This window comes from Pipistrellus kuhlii, unplaced genomic scaffold, assembly GCF_014108245.1.
Source record: "Pipistrellus kuhlii isolate mPipKuh1 unplaced genomic scaffold, mPipKuh1.p scaffold_m20_p_13, whole genome shotgun sequence".
NCBI classification, from domain to species: Eukaryota; Metazoa; Chordata; class Mammalia; order Chiroptera; family Vespertilionidae; genus Pipistrellus; species Pipistrellus kuhlii.
In genome coordinates, this window is record NW_023425438.1 from 11,760,527 (window position 1) to 11,773,467 (window position 12,941).

General features: G+C 44.4%; 1 protein-coding gene across 8 annotated transcripts in view; it reads right to left on the reverse strand.

Moving 5' to 3' along the window:
* Positions 1–12,941, reverse strand: part of CLIP4 (CAP-Gly domain containing linker protein family member 4) — a 48,592-nt gene that overhangs the window by 9,402 nt on the left and 26,249 nt on the right. For 7 of the 8 annotated variants that reach the window (XR_004987357.2, XM_036434874.2, XM_045580569.1 and 4 more), the window contains 4 exons: positions 8,787–8,875; positions 7,874–8,024; positions 5,439–5,573; positions 2,349–2,472 (listed from right to left, as the gene is read on the reverse strand). Coding sequence is in view for 7 of the 8 variants with exons in the window: in XM_036434874.2 (XP_036290767.1) it covers positions 2,349–2,472; positions 5,439–5,573; positions 7,874–8,024; positions 8,787–8,875 (499 nt within the window). In the remaining variant the exon portion in view is untranslated. Of the gene's footprint in view, positions 1–2,348; positions 2,473–5,438; positions 5,574–7,873; positions 8,025–8,785; positions 8,876–12,941 lie in introns of all 8 variants that reach the window. The other variant, XM_045580568.1, reaches the window with a different exon arrangement.

Here is a 12,941-nt window from a genome sequence, read left to right on the forward strand (position 1 = left end):
TAACCAGTGGTCAAGGACAACAGGGGGTGGGGGCATTCGTGGGGAGGGGAGTGGGGTGGGAATGGGGGGGATGAGGACAAATATGTAATACCTTAATCAATAAAGAAATTTAAACAAACAAACAAACAAACAAACAGCCCCTTGCTAGGAGGTGCCTCTCCGGAGGGGATGGGGAAGATGTGTACAACAATAATGATTGCTTGTCAAAGATGTGCAGGAGCCTCCCGAAAGGATGCAAATCAACTGGGGTCAATGGACTGAGAACGAAGAGGTTTCGGGTCTTCCTGGGACTCCTGCGGGTGCCCAGACGTGTCGGTCTGTGCGGCCCTTGTCCATCCCCTCTCGCCCCTCCCACTTCCCCTTCTCTTGACATAAAAGAAGCCTGAACTCTGCACTTTCTTGGGATGGATTTGAGGACTCCCATCTCCTCAGTTGTTGACTTCTCTATCAATAAACCTTTTCTTGCTGCAAACTCTGATGTTTTGCGTTTTGGCCTTTCAAAATGTCAGGCACGCAGACCTTGGACCAGTAACATTAATGCTAATCATTAGCTATGACCTCTTTTTCTTCATTATGAAATGACTACCAAAAAAAAAAACAGCAACCTTTCTAAAAGTGAGGTCTTTGAAAACAACAAAAAAATAGCAAACCTGGGCTGGGGCCTATGTGCCCTTCACTAAAGGAGATCAGAAACACCCCCCCCCCCAACCCCTCCGCCCGCATACACACAGGCCATCCTGAGGTAAGAGTTATTCTGAGCTGAAGGTCCAGGAGAATCAACACATGCCAGGGAAAACTTTCTCTTGATGCTGCTAAAAATGGATCCTCAAACTCAGAACTCGGTTGTTGTAAACCTCCTACCCAGGAGTTTCACCGAGCAGAGAGGACCGACTCAGCCACGAGAGGAGCCTAGAGTCGACACCACACCCAGACAGAGATCGTCACAAACCCTCCTACCTCCTGTCCGTTTTCCTAAGTGCCCACTCACCTTTCCTAACAACCACCTGCTCCCCCATGAGCAGCCTTCCCTGCCTCCTCCCCTATTAAGATGCTCTATAATGCTCCAACCTCGCCACTCCTTTGGGTATCATTTCTTCCTGTGATGTCCGTGCACGTAAAAATAAAATTTAATGAACTGATAATGTCTTTTCTCCTGTTAATCTAGCTGCTGTCGGTTTAATTCACAGACCCCCACCCCAGTCCAGCTACTCATCCTGAGAGTGAAGGAAGTTTCTCCTCCCCTACACTAGCTGTGAGACTTTAGCTAAATTTCTTTCTCTCTTCCACGTTTCTTCACTTGCAATATGGGAATGCTCATAATGAAGTGCACTGCACGAAGCCCACCGCTCATCAGATGCTCAGTAAATGTTTGGATTAGCTCCCGCAATTTCCCAACTCAGCTGACAAAAAGTTATTAGGGTCAAATAAAGCAACATTTAATTGAAGACACTTTATAAACTGGAAAGCTTATATTAAATGCTATAGTATCATAAATAGTAAGAAAATTATATCATTATATCGAGTACATCGTAGAAGAAAATTAATACAAAAATTATAAGTCATTAGAGTGAGAAAGCAAAAGGATATAAAACCTGTTAAACGTGCCAGGAGTTGGCCACACAGTCCGGCTGGACGTGAGCTGGAAGAGACTCCCACAGTGACTGCAGACCCATCTCATGAATGTGGTTCTACCGTAGATGTTATTTCCTGCTTAAGATTAGCATCCCACTTCCCAGCCACTGGAAAGCACGCCAAGCCAACCTCTTGCAGCACCTAAGTCATTCTACCGAGCGGCACCTGGAATTTCATGACGACTGATTTTCTGAAACCAGAGTGAGCCGGTACAAAGGTGCACTGTGCTAAGAGGAGCCACTGGGGAGGTATATTACACATAAATACTTGAAGCTTCGCTTCCCCCCGAAGATCTACTGCCTATCTATTTTTGAAAACTAAAGAAATCAGAGGAAAAGCCATTTTGGTCCCATTAGGTTTGCAGGAGGATGAATGGGGCGCCTGGAGCAATCAGAGAGCATTTTCACTTTTGTTTGCATGCCAGATTAGCTCGCTGCTCCCAGTGTGTTCGCGGCAAACGCCACTTCTTATAGCCTGCACGTACTCATAGGGTTTGCAAATGAGGAATAAAGGAGGATTTTAAAATTGCAAATCCTCAGCAAAGCAAATTTAGCTTTCCATGAGCCTCTCTGAAAGCAGTGGCTGGTTAACCCCCTGAAAGAAGACAGGAGCGTAATCGGTGCGCGGCTTCAATATAAAATTAGGGGCTCTGACTATAAACCACGGCAAATGACAAGGCGTTCTTGTGAATAAACATGAACTCCATTCTTCCTCACCTTTGTACCCTGGATGGGGGAGCAAATATTCCGTATCTCGGAGAACAGCTGAAATACTGCACGCCGCCGACGGAGCCGTCATTCTTGCCGTGCGGCTTTTCGAGCTCTATCCCGTACCACTGTCCTGGAAGGAGAACGGGCGCTTTAAGGGCATCTGCCCTGGAGCCGAAGCGGTGATGCTGCTACCCAAACCCAAAGTCTGGATGGGTTCACAGCTTCACAAATGACCGGAGTGAGGGAGGATTGTCATGATCGTTCAGCTGTCAAAGGTTAAGATTGGAAAAGTTGAAAACGAACAGGGAAAACGTTTTACCAGCTTCACTGCAGAGTTGCACATTAAGAGAGAAAGCTAAAATGCACAAACACTAATTTGGCAAGATCGGCTGTAATGCAAGTAATATGACCAGAACGTGTCTGAGAGCTGTGATGAGCCAGAGCTTGTCCTGGCCTGGGTGACATGGGCTGTGTCGGTACTGAGATGGATAAAGGAACCAGCAACCTCTTTTTTACTCCCAGTGTTAGACCACCACAAACAGCTCCTCAATCATTACAGGAGGACGCAAATCAAATGGAAAATATGACTGGACATCATGGTAACTCTTATTTTTCCCCACTCAGGGTGAAAAGAAATATTCTTTTTAATCTAAATGAAAAGATTTAGGTTATCTAAGAGGAAGGATTTTCAAAAAGACTTTTGAATGTTTAAAGGAGTCTAATCTGAGGAAAGTCATAGGATTTCCTTTTCTAGAGCCCAAAAAGGACAGTCGGGCAGTAAATATTAGGTAAGTGGACAATCCTCTGAATGATTCTCAAATTGAAGGTGACTCAGGACAGTTAAAGTGCAAAAAAAAATCCCATTTTTTATTAAAAAGGATAATACAGTACTCATTATATTTGGTCCCTTACAATCAGTATCAAATAAAAAAATGAAGATGTAGATATTAAGAAACTTATTGCAACTTATAAATTCCAAAATACAAAAATATTGTTTCCTTCCAATTACTAGTTCAAAGAGTCAGTTATATAATGTCTAAAGAGACAACCTGGAAGTTCTTAGTATTTTTCCCTCTTGAGCTCATTTTCAAATATTGGAGTTTGGGTTGGAAAGATTGCAAGACTGTTTTGTAGTAAATAGTCCTACTGTGCACAAGTACAGAGCAATGGATACAAACCTACTGCATGGCCCTAAGTAACGCCCTGAAAGTAGGTCATCACATTTCAGAACGTCATTAGCCAGGCCCACCTGGTGGCCGCCGTTATTTCTCTGAGTGCCAGAGTTAGAATTTTCCAAGTTTTACTTCCTTCTGCTGCTGATGTTTTCCTATATAATTTGTTGCATTTTCCCTTTTTATCAGTGATATACCATGCAACTGCTACATGCTTACCATATAACTCTTGAGAATGTGTGACACACACACACACACAAAGGCATTATGACAAGTGTTATTAACAGCCACTACACATTGTCAGGTCGTGGTGAGGTACAGGTATCTTCATTTGAAAGACAATATTCTTTCAGAGGTGGCCCTTATAACAATGCTAAGGACACTAAACAAGATCCTCTCCGGGCTAGATCTTATCATTTATAGAACGCCGAGATAGGACCACTGCACCACAGAACTGAATGACGTAAGTTTTGATGCCACGAGAAATATATGCTACTTTCTAAAAGGTCGAATGACTTTAACAAAAAAGTGTCTAACCTTTATTATATTACTTATTATATTACTTTGCTTATTACTCTCCAGATTTCTAAGTGCTTCACATTAGGAATTTAAAAAAAATTAAAAGTCAAACTAAATGATGAACCACGCCAGCCTTGTCTAACATAACCACAGAAAGGAAACCCAGAAGACATACTGCGACTGTGAAAAAAAAACCTGCCTTTGGGATTCCTGAGTTTTTGAAAACTGTATTAAGAACATCCTAACTATGCTCAATTACTACCTGGAGGCCTAAGAGAAACATGAATTATAAAGCACATGGCCCCTCTCAAATCAACTAGTTGGACTACAATTACAAGTGACGTTAATGAAGCAACAACATATGTGCAGACAATGCTGCATGACGCACTCATATTTCTGTGTGTTCCATGGACAGAGGCACTGACTGGCTTATTTACAGAGAACAAGCTTGGAGGAGACAGAGTCGCGCCTTCTCCCCCCCCCCCTGCCCCCCCAGCGAATGACAGGCACGCTTACTGTCTGGTGTAAAGGTGCAGATGCCTTAAGCTCACAGCTCCTGTCCTGGGCCTGCAGTGTCACCTGGCCCCTAGCTCACCTTCAGGAACTGGGGCCCAGGGAACTATTGCAAAAAAAAAAAAAAAAAAAAAGGTGACACTCTGGCTCCTGCTATTGTTGTGAGCATTGAAGTCCTCTGTCTCTGACCCAGGAGCCCCCGGTGTCTGCCTGCACCCAGGCAACCATGGCAATCTACCTGGTTAGCTTGCAAATAGGATGAAAGCTCAGACCCTTCACAGGCTGCTGCCGGCTTTTTAAAAAACATTGTTCTGGGCAACCTGGTCCCTACAGGCAGCAATGCCACCATTTGTCAAAGCAGCACATTGCTACTTAGAACAGACGAACGTGATTTCACTCAAGTGGCTTCTACCTGAAATTTCAGTCACTGAAAATGCAAAAGGAAAATAACCTTTGCTTCTGGACTCAATAGAAGTCTGGGTGGGAATTAATACATAAACACACAAAGATATTTCTAAGATCCCGGGGCAGGCAATAGCTTTGTCATTTTCCTGTGAACCTTGCTTGCTTTTCTCTGATAAAAGCTGTGCAGTGAACTCACCATCTACTCATTTTCAAGATTATCCTCAGCAAAAACCTGACGCTAACGTGTCTTCTCTGTGGTTGAGCACACTCAGCAATCAGAGAGACTGGAGAGTGACAACCACTTCTAACACTGGGCCACTTAAAACACAATTGGCAAGAAAATGTCTGCATTCTAATCACTGTTGTGCATTTCCTGCGCCACAGCTACCAATGGCTCCTCGGAAGTTCTCTGTAGTTGCATGTGACATGTTAAACCGTGTGCACTCTACAGAATTCGAGCTGAACGAAGCACGCACACACGCGTTACCTGGAGCAAAGTTTGTCGTCCCGAAGAACCTGATGGTGCCAAGCCGCTGGCCAACCACCAGCACCCGGTCCCCCAGCTGGAGCTCCCCCGTGGGGCGGGCACTACTTCCTCCAGAACTTGCTGAAGAATTCAAACCTGCGTCATCGGTTGGTGGGGGAAAGGGGTTAGGGCAGGAAAAGAGGAGAAAAAACAAAGGGGAAAAAATAAGAAAACACATTAGCCAAAAAATCACTACGTTTTCTAACCAGTCCAGTTGGTTGAGATTTCGACATAAATCGTCCACAGCAGCGAGTGCCGACCTGTCCATCTCCTGGCACACATAAGCTAATGACTAAAATTCTGTGCATGCCAAAACATAATTTTTTGCCGATCTGACAAAAAAAAATGATGCAATTTTGATTCCTTCACATCATTGTCATGTTGGTTGTTGTCATTTTTTTATTTGACAAACTAAGGGAAAGAGGTCAGTGCCCTTTGCTAAGTCATCAGGAATTGCATGTTTTGAAAGTTCTTGTGGCGCACCGGATGAAGATCGCCAATCTACACTTCTGTTTCTCCCATGTGAGGTCAAGCTACTCAAGGAGACGTGAAGAGTTGCCTGAGAAAATTCTGGCCATGGGAACTGAACACACACAATTCCTGATCAATCTGTCCGAACTGCCCGGTGGCACCCATTCCAAGGGCTGGAGAGTAAGTGCTTTCAGCTTTGTCACGATGACTCCGCTCTGCTGTTGCAGCACAAAAGCTGACATGGACAGGGTGGGCGTGGCATGCTCCAATAACACCTTATTTACAAACACTGGTGGCAGGTTGGATTTGGCCATGGGCTGCCATTGGCCAATTGTAAAATCCTACAATTAGAGTCTTTCACTGGGACTTGGTGTAAATGATACACATAGGAATGTGATTGGAGGTGAAATTGCTATAAGGTTCCAGTGACCCCCATCTGATTTCCTTATTAGGAACAAAACTCCTCACGTTGACTCAAGCTGAAACCCTGAAATGCCCTGTTAAACATCAGAAGTCCTGGAGAATCCTGCCCAGAGAGCTGTCCAATTATAACAGAGAAAAGGTGGGCCTGGCGGCTTCTCCCACCCCCACAGCCAGGCAGAACAGCTGTTATCTGGGGAGACCTAGAGAACCCCACAGGAGGGTAGGGGGTAAAGGGTACGTCACCCTGTGAAAGGGGAGAAACTATGGCAACAAATAAACCCAGGGAGGAGGAGGAGGGAGACCTGGATAAAGGGCAATGCCAAACAACCCTAGGCCCTCAAGTAACTAATATCTCATAACACTTCACAGTCTCAGCATGTTTTTCATGAGAATTATAATCATAGGAAAGACACAAACTCAGAAATGAACTAAGCCAGGGTGTTCACAGGAGCCAGGTGGCACACCTGGGTTAAACCCAAACTCTCAGATTCAAGCTGCACAGATGCTGGCAGGGTTCGGCTGGTTAAAACCACATCTGAGCCGGACATCATGGTCAACGTATTAGGAGAGCCTCTGACCCTTCCTACAGGGTTTTAAATAGTGGGTAAAACTGGAGGAAGTATGCTTTTAAAATATGAAGATGACACAAAAGCATGTGCAGAAGCCAATATGCATGATGTGAGAAATGAAATTCTGAGGGTGAGAGCTCTCATATTAAATTACATGGAAACGTCCAGTCCTATAGGAGCAGCGATGTGAAGAGACTCCACAAAGCCCGTCTGAGCCAACAGCACAGTGAGGTCGCCCACACTGCGGCAGTGTAGACTCGCTTGTACTGAGGCAAGGGCTCAGTTCACTACTGTCTGCCTGGAGGGGACTGGGGACCCTGTGGCGTGGGGAAGAGCTGACGAGACCTGGGACGCAGATGGACTAAACAGCAGCAGAGAAAGCAGCAGTCAGACCTGGGGGTGAAGCCCGGGGCAGCCACTTACACACGACAATGGCTTTCCTCCCTAAGCCTCAGTTTCCTCGTTCATGAAATGAGGTTAACATTGGTACCTATTCCATAGGTTTATTTTGAGAATTACATAAAATAAGGTATGTAAAGTGCCTAGAATAGTACCCAAAGTAGTAAGTATACAATACATGTTAGTTATTATTTGGTTTATGTTGGGAAAGAGATAGGGAAGATGGCAAACCATACATTTCCAATTATCTGAGGGTGTGTCCCAGAGTTCTATAATGAACCTTAAGGGGTGGGAGGCCTTAGACACATGGGGAATAGAGGTCAACCAGATGGGTGAAAGGCGTGAGCAGAGGCTAGGTGAGGAGCTGAGAGTTGGGAAGGAGGCAGGGGCTGTGGGGACACAGGGAAGGGTGCAAGAGGTTCAATCTGATTGAAGTCAAGGGTTCCTTCTACACATTTAAAAAGAGCAAATCTACTTACAAACAGACCAAGATAAAAACCACCAAGAAAGCCTGGTTGAAAAAGCCATAGATACCAGCGCTGGCCCTCGATGGCTCAGACGGGCTTTTGCTCGTGGTCTGCTTGCCATTGCCACGTGCGTTCAGTTTCCTGGGGCGGCTCTGCTTGTGCTCCAAGGAAGATGCAGAGGACAAGCTGCTGATGGATCCAGGCAGGTGAACTGACACGGGGAAAGGAAAAGAACACGTCAAAGGGCGAGCACAGGAAGTGAGCCGATGAGACACTTCTCCAGGTAAATCCTCCTGAAACTCGCCATTTAGCTTCCCCAATTGTGGATTACCTGGTGCTGAATTACATGCCTGGTTTCATGCAGAGACAGCTGATGCATAAAAGACCTTATAACCCAAGCAGCTGTATTTTAAGGAATCAGACTGTCTGATGACAATCTTATACAGGACCACGTCGTCACATCAGGAGACTTCAGCTGACTACCTATCACTCCCTCCGCCTCTCACTTTAGATGGACAGTACAATCCCATCTTATTATGCAAACAATACTACTAATATGTGTTAAGGTAACAAAGTTTAATATTTAAATGTGTTGAATTAACCTGAAGGCACGCAGGAATACTCCTGAATTTTCTATTCTTGATCTATTCAACCTGATGATTTGAAAGCTAAAGGCAACTTTAAATCTTTTTATCAAGCCATTTACACTATGTAATGTCCTTTTGCTCTCAATATAGTTTTCTAATGTAAGTATGCAAGAGTGATCTTAGGCATTTTTGCACCTCGCAGGATTTTATATAAAAACATATACATACTTGAGTAATTGCTGCTTAGGAGATTTTTCAAGGACAAATGTTTACTATAATGATTTTTCCCTGAAAAACTTTAAAATTTAGCCCCATAGAAGTTATGTCACTAAATTTCTTTAAAGTGCCACCAGGAGATGTCACTTTGAGGACAGAATTACGAAGTGTGTTACCATCTTTCTCCGTCACGGTTTTCGGTTCCTCACCAGCCGGCAGCGAAAGCGTTGATTCCGAAGTGCTGTCTCTTTTTGGTGGCATTAACCCTGCAACACAGCAGGAAGCACGCTCAGCAAGAAGAATTTTGCTTATCGTTACACATAAAAACAAACTTTCTTTTTCAGTACAGACAGCCCTTCCACCTAAATCTTATCCACTTCTGAAAACATGCTGGATAATAAATCCACAGACAGCAGGGGCCAATAATTCATTGTTTAAAGGGAGAGGGGGGAAAATGCATTCATAGCCCACCTGAAAACCTGTTTCCCCAAATATCACTACAGTGTATTTTAAACGTACTTAACACTCCATTAAGGAATCTAAATAACAGAAAGCATTTACAGCACAGCTACTGGATTGTCAGACACGCATGCACAAGGCTGGCCGGCAAAGCAAACAAATGCAGCTGAGCTGGGACAGTTGCACACTTGCTAGGACTTGCAAACGATTTACATCATTTCACAGGTATGAGCATGCAAGTTCATTATTTAGATACTAAACTTCAGGTAAAAACAAATTTCACAAATAATTACTCATTTAAGGGAGAGTCAGGTAGTAAAATATCCTGTATCCTTTGCCACTGGTATTTTGAAAATGACTACCTGACTCTCAATACACCCAACTCCCACAAAAAATTCACTAAAGAAAAAAAAGCTCATGAATAACACTCTCCCTTATTAAGACTCCTGTTTCAATCCTACAGAACCAAATTATGTAAACAATAAACCTAGGGCACTGCACCAGTTTTCAGTTCCACCGACATCCATTCCCGTCCCACTCACTCACAAAGCACTCTGGGTGGAGAGCGGTGCTTGGTACTGTAGCATCGCAAACATGAAGCAGACATGGTCTGAGCCCTATGGGAGACCTTTCCTTGTCAGTGAGGTAGAAAGACATGGAGATGGATAACTAAAATGGGAGGACAATTTGATAATAAGCACTAGCAGAAGAAGAGGGGGCAATAATTGTGGCTACAAAGATAAATAAATGCCTCCACCAGATTGCGTGTTGAGATGGGTCTTGAGGGGGTGGGTCTGATTTCTTCTCGAGCAGTGTTTCCCAAAGTGTGGTACGCGTACCCCCAGGGGTATGGGAAGAGTTTGGTGGGAGTACGCGTTGCACCGGAGTTTGGTGGGGATATGCACTGCACCGTGCTTAGCTGCACCTAATTGTACGTTCTCGTGAGTACAAGGGGTACTCAGCGTTACGAAAATTATAGAAGGGGTACGCATATGTCAAAAGTTTGGGAAACACTGTTCTAGAGAATACTGGAGGTGTGGTCAGAAAGAACTGGGGGTTAGGCATTCTGGAGGAACCAAATAAAGTCTTAAAGACAGAGTCAGACAAGGACGAGCTAGAATAAAGAGTTGTCTGGGGCTGGGGGACAAGTAAACTGGAGAGATTCGGTCAGAGTAAAATCTTAGAAGGGGCAGTGCTGGCTAAGGACTGGAACCCTTCGATAAGGAGCGAGCCTCTGACGGGTTTGGAGAGGAGGACTGGCAAGAACAGTTACAGGGGAGTGATGAGACCCTGACAGCACAGTTGAGGCGGAAACTAGAGGAGAGATTGGACACAGAGACCAGGTAGAAGTTGTTACACAGGCCAGGAATGTTGCGGGCCAGAGCCGCAACAGCAGGAGCTGAATGGACAGGTGGGTAAGAGACTTTGTGAAACAACCCAGAGTGAATTTACTTTTCAGTTCTAAAATATCTGTTTGGTCCTTTCTTTGTATTTTAATTTTTTGTTGAGATAAACCGGAGATTCACATGCAGTGGTAAGAAACAATACAGGGAGATCTTGTACACTTTGCCTAAGTTCCCCCAAAGATAGCATTTTACAAAACGTATTATAACAACACTAGAGGCCTGGTGCACGAAATTCATGCAAGGGACTCAGCCCTCGCAGCCCCAGCTTCATCTGGAAGGACGTCCGGAAGGATATCCAGTCTAATTAGCATATTATGCTTTTATTATTATAGAAAACTAGAGGCCTGATGCACAAAATTCGTGCAAGAGTAGGCCTTCGCAGCCCCAGCGCCTGTCAGTTGCCTCAATCCTGGCTTTATCCAGAAAGTCATTCAGAAGGTTGTTTGGCTGTCCCGTCTAACTAGCATATTACACTTTTATTATTATACTAGAGGTCCAGTGCATAAAATTCATGCACTCAGAGGGAGGTGTGGGGATCCCCTTAGCCCAGCCTATACCCTCTAGCAGTCCAGAAGCCCTCAGAAGATGTCTGACTGCTACGGAGGCAGGAAAAGCTCCTGCCACTGCCACTTCACTTGCCAGCCATGAGCCCAGCTTCTGGCTGAGCAGTAATCCCCCTGTGGGAGCACACTGACCACCAGGGGGCAGCTCCTGCATTGAGCTTCTGCCTCCTGGTGATGAGTGTTCATCACAGTGACTGGTTGTTCTGCCATTTGGTCAATTTGCATATTAGCTTTTTATTATATAGGATTTTTAAAAATATATTTATTGATTTTTTTACAGAGAGGAAGGGAGAGGAATAGAGTTAGAAACATCAATGAGAAAAAAACAGCTGCCTCCTGCACACTCTCTACTGGGGATGTGCCCACAACCAAGATGTGCCCTTGACCAGAATCAAACCTGGGATCCTTCAGTCCGCAGGCCAACGCTCTATCCACTGAGCCAAACTATGCTTTTATTATTATAGATAACCGGGATACTGACACTGATAAAATCCACTGATCTCAGATTACCCCCATTCTTCTGTGTGTGTGTACACATGCATCATTTGGTTCTTTTTGTATTTTCATTTTTGTACTGAAACTTTCCATTTGTTTAAGGAGTGTTTCCTTAATTCTAGGAGCACTGGTTATTATATTTCTTTAAACTCTATATCATCTCAGGACAGGCATCTTTTGATCATCCTTTGAGAGATATTGATATTTCCCTGATCATTCACATTTTGAGCAATTTTGAGTTGTATCACATGGACTGTGAATATTATTGTAGAGGACTCTGGGTCCTGTTTAACTCCAATGGAGATTTTGTTTTGTTTTGTTTTGTCTTGTTTTGGCCAGAAGTTGACCCAGTTAGGTTCAGGCTGAAAGTTCCCCACCTTCTGTGACTGTGGTTCCAATGTCAGTCCAGTTGCCAAAGCCCTTTTGCGATCCATCTCATGTGTTGTGCCACCTAGCACCAGAGTGGGACCAGGCAGATCCGAGCAAATCCAACCTGGGAGTAAGCCCAAGACTTCACACCCAGCATGTTCAGGTCACTTTCTTGAGCTCCTTCTCATCCATGGTCTCCCTGATACTTTCCTACCCGGGGGGGGGGGGGGGGGGGGCCCTCCTGGTATTCTGGATACAATGTCTAGGTTTTCATTCCCAGCTCTGTCCTACAATCTCCTGAAGCAGATTCTGCCTTGGGGCAAGGTGTGAAAATAAAAGAAGGAAAACTAGTGGGGATTCCAGGCATGTTCTTGGGACCCCAGTTTCTCTGGTCATAGGCAAGGGTTCGGGGGCCTGTTGCACCACACAGGGCTGCCCAGGGTGGGTTGGGGAAGAGCCAAAGGGGGAAGGAAGCACTCAGGAAGATTTCCTCCACATTCTGTCTCCCAAACGGGAAGTGGAGGGCTTCTCTTTGAGCTTTCATTCCCTGTCTGCTGGGAACTTTGGGGTTTGAGCATAAAGGATTCCATTTACAATAGCTTCTAAAAGTATGAAGACCTAGAAATAGACCTAACAAAACAGGTACAAGACATCTGTAGAGAAAGTTATAAAATTTGATTAAGATACTTCTGAAGGACCTAACTAAACAGATATCCCAAGCTCATCATTCAAAGACTGAATATTGTAAAGATGTCCATTCTACCCTGATTTGAAGTTTAAATGCAGTACCCATTAAGAAGTCAACAAATATATTTTAAATGAAACTTAATGGTTTTTCCTAAAATTTACACAGAAGTGTGATTTATAAGGGCACAAATAGGTAAGACACTAATTCAGGGTAGGAGGCTTTCTTCTACTGGATGCCAAGAAGTATTTTTTACAAAACCACAGCAATTAGGAAGTGCCGTGTTACACAGGGATATTCAAAAAAAAACAACAGAACAGGTTGGAAAGGCCACCAAAGTTGCTGGACAGAATCC